The 10,120-nt window shown below is 30.9% G+C and overlaps 1 protein-coding gene across 1 annotated transcript; it reads right to left on the reverse strand.

The window, feature by feature from the left end:
* Nucleotides 1-4,752: 4,752 nt before the first annotated feature.
* LOC129320316 (calmodulin-binding receptor-like cytoplasmic kinase 3) lies at nucleotides 4,753-9,797 on the reverse strand. The gene is made up of 7 exons (XM_054965710.1): nucleotides 8,455-9,797; nucleotides 8,121-8,345; nucleotides 7,665-7,927; nucleotides 6,770-6,935; nucleotides 6,598-6,687; nucleotides 5,837-6,135; nucleotides 4,753-5,169 (listed from the first exon to the last, which is right to left on the reverse strand). The coding sequence occupies exons 1-7, from the start codon at nucleotides 8,711-8,713 to the stop codon at nucleotides 4,960-4,962; spliced, it is 1,512 nt and encodes a 503-aa protein (XP_054821685.1). The 5' UTR covers nucleotides 8,714-9,797; the 3' UTR covers nucleotides 4,753-4,959.
* Between the last annotated feature and the right edge of the window lie 323 nt (nucleotides 9,798-10,120).

Consider the following 10,120-nt stretch of genomic DNA (forward strand, 5'->3'; position numbering starts at 1 on the left):
AAAATGAGATAAAAAAGGGGAGAGGTCCCTCTCCAGAAACTAAAGCCTATGTAATTACTCTCGCAACCCTATAATAGTCAAGATTTTGTAAGGAAAATATATGTAATATAGAATTGAAAATTTATGAAATATTAAAGTAAAAAGGAGTCAAAAATGAAAGAGAATGTACAAAAAGAGGGAAAATAAAAATAAAGCTTACACATCCATGTCCCATTGCCCATTCTGCCTTGTCTCCCAAATAAGTGTAATGCTGGCCTTCATAAAACTCTAGGTTAGCAGAGGCATAAATTACAATTTTTTTGGAGTCATATTTATTTTAGTTTAAACTTAGTGGGTTCAAAATTATATGAATAATTAGGGAAAATTTTTAAAAATCACAATATCTACTTGTAACTAGGTCTATTTTAAAATTTAAACTAAATAACAACTTATTCTATTTTAAAATTTTTTATATAACGAATTAAAAATATAAACAATAATTTATTTTATTTAACAAAGTGTTGCTTTGTGAAAAATAAAATGTTTAAATTTTTTATTAAATTTTTTATTAAAACTCTATATATGTAAAAATTATTTAGAAGACATAACCTGATAATATAAATTTTGTATTATAAAAATTATATAATTATTTAATAAAAATATAAAAGTGCTTATAGTTTTAATTTTTTTTAAAGGAACAATACAAGTAGTTTAATCTTTAAAGATTAACGAATCTAATAAAACAAACTGTAAGAGCTCAATTGAAACAAAAAAAATTATAAGAACCTACAAATTAATTTTTCAAAAAAAAAACATTAAATAAATTATAGTTGGATCAGTTCGAATAGGCCTAAACATAAAAATTGTGTTATTTAATTAAGTATAACCCTAAATTTTTTCAAGTTTATTTAGATTAGTCCAAATTATCTACTCTAAAAAATAATAACAATGGATTATTTTATTTAAAAATTTTTATTTTGACTAAATTAAATTTTTTTAAAAAAAATCTCATGAGGTAAGATATGTATACATTTTACATGTTTTCTAAATTAAGTTTATAATTTTTTCTAAATCTCATGAGGTACCTACTACTATTACGATTACTATTATTACTATTACTATTATTATTATTATTATCATCATCATCATCTATGAATCTTATATCTACCATTATTTTTTAATAAGCCTCACACTTTTTCTACTGCACAGAAAAGAAAAAAAATATTTTTCATATTATAAATATAAATTACATGTGTCTATAATAGAAAATATATGCCAACCTTTTTATTTCCACATAAATTACTTTAAAATTTGTTATTTCATGAATATTCAAACTATAAACACTGGCATCCCCTCAATTTGATCCTATTACGCATACTTCTCTTCAATTTTTAAAACTCATGCAAATATTCTTTAGAATTAATTTTCACTTTATTTTATTCAAAATATAAAGAATAATTTATTATTTATGTAATTTTATTCCCACAGAATTAAAAAGTAAATTCCTAAAAAAATTCAGTCATTTAAATACTTAATTTTTAGTTTTTACCTTTCAATTAAAGTAAAATTTTAATTTTACTGCATATCTGATAACTATTATTTTTATTATATACTCTCTCTATTAAAAAATATAAGATATTTTTAACCGAATTTTACTTCTAATAAAGTAGTTACTTACTTTTCAACTAACCATATTTTTTATATTTACTCCTATTAAATATTTTACAATAAATATAAGGTCATTATCAATAAGAGCATTTTTTTAAAATAATGATTATATCTCGAGAGACTAAAAATGCTTTATATTTTTAAATATCTCTAACTCTTTAAAAAATTTCTTACATTTTTTAACAGAAAAGTAACTTTTATATCCATTATCATTTTCTAGTATAGATCCTATACATATTATTTTTATTACGAATCCAGTGTGACTTTTAAAAATATTAAAAATTTATATTTTTTTAATTTTTAAAATTAAATTTTTAATCTCATTACAAATTTTATATTTACCATTTTCATTAAGTATCATCTTTAATTATATTTTTTTTCAAGGCTTTTGCAGGTATCACCCACATTATAGAACCAAATCAAATAAATAGCCTAACATTTATTATATTTTATATTATGGCTTGTTTATTATATACATCAATGATATACTATTATATATTAATAATAAATTACTTGTAAATTTTTAAATTTTTAATAATAAACTATTATATATCAATCATAAATTGCTTATATATCAATGTAAATTAACTATACTCTCAAATTTTTAAAAATCTAATCTATATTTTTTGGGTACAAGACTTTTTTGGAACAATGGGTCAATTTATCTTCTTTCTTTTTTTTTTACTATTAGCCCTTGTGAATCTTCCTTAACTAATAGTCATTTTATTTTACTCAACTTATAAATAATAATATATTATTTTATTTATTTTTATCCCTACATAATTAAAATTAAATTTTCCAAAAAAATATAGTCAGTTAAATACTTATTTTTATCTTTTATTTAAATTAAATTTGTAATTTCATTGCATATCCAACACCTTATTTTTTTACTAAAAATCTTATATCTACCATTATTTTCTGGTATAAATTCTATACTTATTATTTTTATCATGAATGCCACGTGATTTTTTAAAATATAAAAATTTTATTTTTTACATTTTTGAAAATTAAATTTGTAATCTCAACAAATTTCATATTTATCACTTTTTGGTAAAATCATATTCATCATTTTTATCAAGGTTAAGGTCTAATTTTATCCCTATATTTATTTTCTAAAAGTATTAGACATTCTATATTCTTAAGTGGAGCAATTTGACTCCTGAACTATTTTGTTGAGGAGCAAAAAACTCCCTCCATTAATGAACCATTAACTTTATTGTTATATATTAATGTGGCATATCTGCAGGACCCACCCACAGTAATAAATAAAACTCTGACCATGTTCTTTGGTGCTACTTTGCTCTTGAACTCTTTTTTCATGAATGCTAAGCAATCTAAAATCTTTTTCTAGAAGCATTAGGTACCTTAAAGTATTATTAGAGTAAAATTTAATAAATATTTTTAAAATATTAAATATTTTCATATTTAATAATTTAAATATTATTATTTACAAAAATTTATTTAAAATTTATAAATTACTTTTTAAATATTAACAACTCAAACTAGCATTTTATAAATTTATAGCTAACTTCTTTTTTTTTATATATCTATCTTCGATCTTCTTTTCGAAACAATGTCCAAATTATCATGATTTTTATGCTTTGAAACCTACTTATATTTTTAATATTGGTAAAGTTTCTTAATTTTTTTTGGTTAATTAATGATCTTCTTTCAAAATATTATAATACCCAAATTTAATACTCTCTTATGTTGCAACAGTTCGTAAAATCAGAATGATGACAATCAAGAATATTTATTTAAAATATATTACTTATTCTATTAATGTGCTACAAAAAAGTTATTTAACAAGGGAAAAATAGAGAAATGAGAAAAAAATTTCTTCATATGATTTGGAAGTTCATTCACTTCATTTTTAATACAAAATTGTAAAATACTAAAAATATTAAAATATTAAATTGAGTGGTGTAATGTTTTAAATAATAATATTTAAATTATTAAATATTAAAATATTTAATATTTTAATAATATTTATTAAATTTTATTTTAACAAGACTTCAAATGCCTAGCGTTCTTAGAAAATGCTCAGTGCTCCTGAAAAAAAGTTCAAAGGCAAATTAGCGTCAAAGAATATGGTCAAAATCTTACATGTCACTATACGTAAAGCCCATGCATATGCCATATCAACACATAACGGCAGAGTTAACGATTCATTACTAGAGGGTTTTTGGTTCCTTAAAAAAATAGTTTGAGGATAAAATTATCCCAGTTAAGATTATAGAATGTCCAGTGCTCTTAAAAAAATAAGTATAGAGACAAAGTTAAACCTTAATTTTTTTTATTAAGTCTTATCTATATACATATATATATATATATATATATTAACTATGGCCTCGCACTAATTTCTTTTAATAATGTAGGTCTCACATCATCATTCAAAACTTGAAAAAATTAAAATAATTTTTCAATACTGTATAGCACTGTTTAAAGCTCTGTTGATGTGCTTTATAGTATAATAAGATGAGATTTTCTCAATGATGAGTGGAGGCACTTTCTCACGTCAACATTATATAGACTTGCTAACTTGCCACCGGTAACGTTCATGTTTATTTCAATTCATTTACATCTTCCTATGATGAAACTGTAGAGAGGGAATCTCCCCATTTTTTGGGAAAATGGAGGGGGGGAGGGGGTAAAGGAGAGACACTTCTCCCCCGATGAAACTAATATATTTATCATACTTCGAACTCTCTTCATGTAAAATTAAACTTTCAACTATTAGTCATTGGCTTTAGTGAAAGGGATTATAGTAGCTTAGATTCAAAGTCTCAAGTTTAAATCTGTATAAATATAGAAAACATTTTTAAAAGAGCTATTTCAATTGAGTTGAATAATGTTTGAATCTAACACAGCCAAATAGTCATATCATTTTTTAAAAAGAAAAAAGAAAAGAAAAAACTTTCATACTTTTTCCGGAGCATGATGATCAGTGTCCAGTGTCCACAAAATATGAACCCATCGCCAAGTCCCTCTAGTTATAAATTAGACTCAAGCTTCTGTTAGACCAAAACCAACAGAGCCTAGCAGTCCACCATGCACCATAGTACGTAGTCCCATGCCAGAAAGGCTGTGTGAAAGCTGTAATACTTGAAGCAAATCTTGAATCACGCAAGTGATATTAGAAACCACACCATAATCCCACAGATACAATCATTTTGAAGGAAGATCCACATGAAAAACTTCATTTCACAGCATAGAGAGGACAAGTTGGTCAATTCAGGTTGAAAAGAAAAAAGGGGAAATAAACACCATCTTAACTTCTTCACAGTATCAATCTCCGATTCATTTCAGAGTCTATGCTCTCCTTGCACTCTTGAGGTATTCTGCTCTTATGGTCCACAATTGCTGGACCACCGATTTCATGTTAGGTCGATCTGCTCGAACCGGCGCTGCACATTGAAATGCCAACTCGATCATTTTCATAACAACCTCTGTATTTACACTTTCCTTCATTGAAGGATCCAGCAGTGCCACCACATTTCCTTCATCGAACTTCCTGAAAGCCTGCAAATTGATCAAAACTACAGAATTTGAGTGCCCATAATCAAAATTAAGTCAACTCAGCTTTTGATGTCCAAATAGAATAATGACCAAGTAGTGATATATAGAAATTCATTTGTCAGCTGAGTAAAGCAAAGATTTAAGTAAAACAAGTCAATTTTGTGGAGGATTAAGTCATCTTTGTAACTGATTTCAATTTACAAGATCACCTTTGGTTCATTGTTCAAAAAAGTCTTTCGGTGAGATGTGCGCTTAAACTACACTGAAGCCTATAATCTCAGTAAGTGCTTGTAACATGATCATCGAGTCAGAAAGAGATGAAGGATTTAACTTTTTTAATGTTGAAGCAGGCCAAACCAGGAAAGTCAAGAGATTTCACTAGTAATATCAGCATCCAGGATGCTCTGTTAGGAGCAGTTTATATAAATCTACCCATGCACATTTAACATTTTCATCGAGAATTTCTTCGGTTGCTAGATTTTCACATCAAACAATACATCGAAGAAGTCTACATAACCATATCAACAATTCCCATTATGCGTGGAATGTCATTTCATTTCTCTGACGTATAAAGTTTAAATAGACAATAAACACTTTTGAGTTAAAAGAAAGTTGAGAGGAACAAAAGCAGGAGAAATTCATTTGAAATAAGAAAAGGACATGAGTTTACCCATCGTAATGTAACCCGCTCTTCAACTGGTTTCTTCAATTCCACTGGACGTCGGCCTGTCAGAATTTCTAGAAGCAAAATTCCAAATGAGTAAACATCACTCTTGGTAGTGAGTTGGTATGTTTTCATGTACTCAGGATCCAAATAACCAACTGTTCCTTTCACTTTGGTAGAAATGTGTGTCTGATCAGAATTCGAGGGACCAACTCTTGCAAATCCAAAATCGGCAACTTTGGCTCTCATGCTTTCTGTCAGAAGAATGTTCGATGATTTCACATCCCGATGGATAATCTGCTTTTCTGTTCAAAGATAAGCAAAATGTCAGGCATAAATTAACAGATTTATAGATATCCAAGACTCAAGAACATCTTTGGAATGAATATGTCAAAATAACAATAATCATCACAAACACAAAACACTAATATTCACAATGGCCCAAAAATAAATAAATAAATAAATAAAAACATCGATTAATCAGGAACCTTGAGAGATCTTCAGCATACAGAGAAGGCCAACCTAAAAAGGAAAAAGAGGGAATACACTGATGGATACAATAGTCATGATTTGAACAATGTCCTGACAATAGATAGCACTTTTCCAATGCACAAACAGCATTTTTGGAGATATTTGAAGTGATTATTTATGATTTAACACTTCACCGCACACATTTATACTCTACTCATCTGATAAAAATCTTACTTCCAGCTTGTACACAGAGAAGAAGGTAAAAAAATTTTTAAAAATGGATGGTTTTCACTGACCTGCATATGTGTGCAGATAGGTCAAGCCATGAGCAACATCAATGGCAATTTCAAGGCGCTGATTGAAATCTAGTATATTGCCACGTAGACCTGCCAGTAACATCAACACAATATTATACTGTTTCTATATCCAAAGATAATCATGGAAGGCGTTAAAGGCGCAAGATCTTACCATCCAAATGTTCTCTAAGGGAACCATTTGCTACGTACTCAGTGATAAGAAGACGTTCATTTCCTTTGTCAATGTAACCTAGTAGCTTCACCAAGTTTCGATGATCGATTTTGGCCAGGATTTCAACCTCACTGCTGAATTCAGTTCTCAAAGTCTCAAAATGCTCCTATGCAATTTAGTTAATATGGTCAACAAAGAGAGAAGTGTTACTTCAAACATCAAAGTTTAAAATACCAGGTTAATTTCCTGACAACCAGAATTTTGGTAAGGCTTCCAACTGGTAATTATTGATAGTAAAAAAAGAAACTCAAGCGTCAACTGACAAGAGATTAGGTATAGCATACTTCCTAGAAGTCATTCCAACCCAAAGGTTACTGCTGGAAAAGGAGGAGCAACTAATTGATGCTGTAAAACACATGGCTTTAACTTCAATAAAGAAATGCAGTGGCTTTGCTATTCTACTTCAGTAATGCATGTGGACAATTGTTAGCTATGATTCAACATTAATTAAAAAAAGACTAATAATTCAGAAGAATATTAGAATATTTTAGATATAGTCATCACTATAACCGCTTAAAAGTCAATTCAAAAGATAAAAACAAATAACCTACAAAGTAAATCCTAAGCCCCAACACTTTCAATGATTGTGCTTTCCTCAAATTAATTCTCGCTCAATTTCAGCCTTATATTTTTTACTTATGTTCATCAGATAATTTATTTTATCTCATTTTCTCAACTATTAATTATTAGGATTAGTAAAGGCACAACCTCCTTGTGGGCTCGACCCAAGAATACTAATCAAAACTACATTCACTCCCCCTGACCCCTTTTGAACCATGTGATACAAGGGCACGATGATCACAAAAATGTAAATTAATACAGCACTCTTTCTTACCCTTTTTGCACGTTTCACAGCCACAACCAATCCATCTTCAAGCTGAGCCCTGTAGACAGTTCCAAAGCCACCTTCTCCTATTCGTAAAGTATCTGAGAAATTATGGGTAGCTTTTACAATTTGATTCAAGTGCAGATGTAATGACCCAATTCTACTGAGTTTTGGGGACAAAGAGAATCTTGAAGGACTAGGTGGCACGCGAAGTGGACTTGCAGGCATCTTTTCAGAAACAGCGTTTACTTCAAAGGGGGAAGCTGAATCAACTACAAGAGAAAAAATGCATGTTACTTTGTTAGTCAAATATAACAGGATTAACCATCTAAGACAGTAAGTATATGTGTGTGTATGTATATATAAAGCAAAATGAAATCTTATAACAACAACGACAGCTAACTATATCCATCAAATTGTCCACGATGCTATACCCCTCTCCCAAAGCCTAAAATGTCAACTCACTTGAATGTGTGTCCTTGGTCAAATCAGCATGGGTAGCGGCTTTTCGTCTCTTCCCAAAGATACAAGGACAGATAGCAACACAACATACCAAGAAAGCTCCACTTGCAACTATCCCAACTTGAGGGGATGACAGATTCTTAGAAACATTTTGGTGGGATTGAAATGATGAAATATTGTTTAAATCCTTCTGCAGAAGTTTTCTACCTGCCTTTGAAGGTGAATGAACTGCAAACAATAAAAGCCAAGATAAATGTTAAAGAACAGCTGTTTCCAATCCTGAAATCTTAGACAGACCATACTCAACCTCTCTAACAAATCCCTTGTTGATCCATACCTGTAAGAACATCCAAGGCACAATTGCTACTTTCAAAGTGGTCCTTCAAATCACAGCCATTTCCAATATACAGTTGGAGGGCCTTGCAGAAAGTAACTTTGTCCACTATATTATCATTTATGTAGTAAAGTTCTTTGCCAAGAGAAAATGAGTAGGCTACCCAATAAGGACCACAATCAGTTGACTGTAAGGAAGAAACAGTGGCGAAAATGCTAGGCAGTTGAAGCAATAGCATCAAGAATAATGTAGGGATAGCCATACTTAACTAGATATTGTTATCCTTTTGCACTTTAGAGTACTAAGAGATAATAAAAGCATTTCTCTCTGACAGCTGAGAAGCATGAAGCAATCTCGTTGCTTATATGTAGAATTAACCAGTAGAAGGGGAAATTCCTGGTCTGGCAGCAAATAATAGTTAAAAACTTCAAACTTAGCCTCGAAGAATTTTTGCCAGCTAAAACTTCAAACCCCCAGTAACTTTTGGCTTCACGGATTTAAACATTGAAAAGGAGAAGGTAAGTAAGCTGATATCGGATAGATCGTCAGCTGCAACCAAGTTCACAAGCCAATTCAACAAACTGGCCAAGGGAAAGAAACACAAGTTAGCGACCAATCGAAGACAAAACCACGAATTGCTACATGAAAGGCAAGTTCAATTTCTCACGATCACCGCCAACTAACAATCAAAGCCTTCTGGGACAAAACGAGCATAGAGGAACCCGTATTTGAGATTCTGATAATAGAATAAAGCAGTTTTATATAGAAGTTCACGCCTCCGACGTTGTCTAGACAACAACGTTCAACCGTCTTCAACGTCCTCTGAATTCAATTTTTCACAGTCCCCGCGAAATTCAAGTTAGTCCCTGAACACCCAATTCAGCAAAATGAACCAAGAAAGAATAAATCGCCAAACACCTAGTAGCCACGACAGCTAAGAATCCAAACCCAGACACGTCAAGAACTCACGAATTCCGGAAGAAATCACCAAACCCAGTTCACCAAAACCTCAAATCCACACGAAAAGACAACCAAATTAAAACCCCCACTCAACGCCGAGAAATTAAAGCTGGTAAGAAATGGATGCAAGGAACGCTATTTCAGGGCCCGAATAGTTGAAAATGAGTTGAAGAGGAAAATATCATGAGTTGGAAGGGGGACAGAGAAAGAGAGCCGAAGAGGAAGGCGGCTAAGCGTGGGAAGATTAAAAAAGTGGAAGTGGGGCTCCAAGGGAAGTGCGAGACAAGGATGAGGAAGAGAGAGGACGCACATATGGAATATGAAGACAGAGAAAGAGACCAGCCAAGGAAGATCGAAGCAGGCAATGGTGGACTGTGACGTAAACCCCATACCCATCCCTGCGTATTTGTACGTATATGTGTATGTATTATTATTGGCTTCACAGCTTGTTATCTTCTCCCCCACAAATTTCGCTTTCGTTGTTTTTCCGTGGTTGACTGGTGAAAGGTGGCAAGGGAAAGAGGAGGAAAACTCCAACAAGCGATTGCCGGGAAAGTATCGGAAGGGTTTATCTGTCATTCCACGCCCATTTCTTGTGCTGTGCAAATGTAATTAGGCCGTCATACACATTTTTAGGCCAAACATCATATTCAAACATATTCATGTCTGCTGTCCTAGACTCTGGTTTTCTTTTTCTTATTGTGAAATA

The sequence above is a fragment of the Prosopis cineraria genome, unplaced genomic scaffold (genome assembly GCF_029017545.1).
Source record: "Prosopis cineraria cultivar Desert tree isolate PC_DT_omini unplaced genomic scaffold, ASM2901754v1 PC9, whole genome shotgun sequence".
NCBI lineage: Eukaryota > Viridiplantae > Streptophyta > Magnoliopsida > Fabales > Fabaceae > Prosopis > Prosopis cineraria.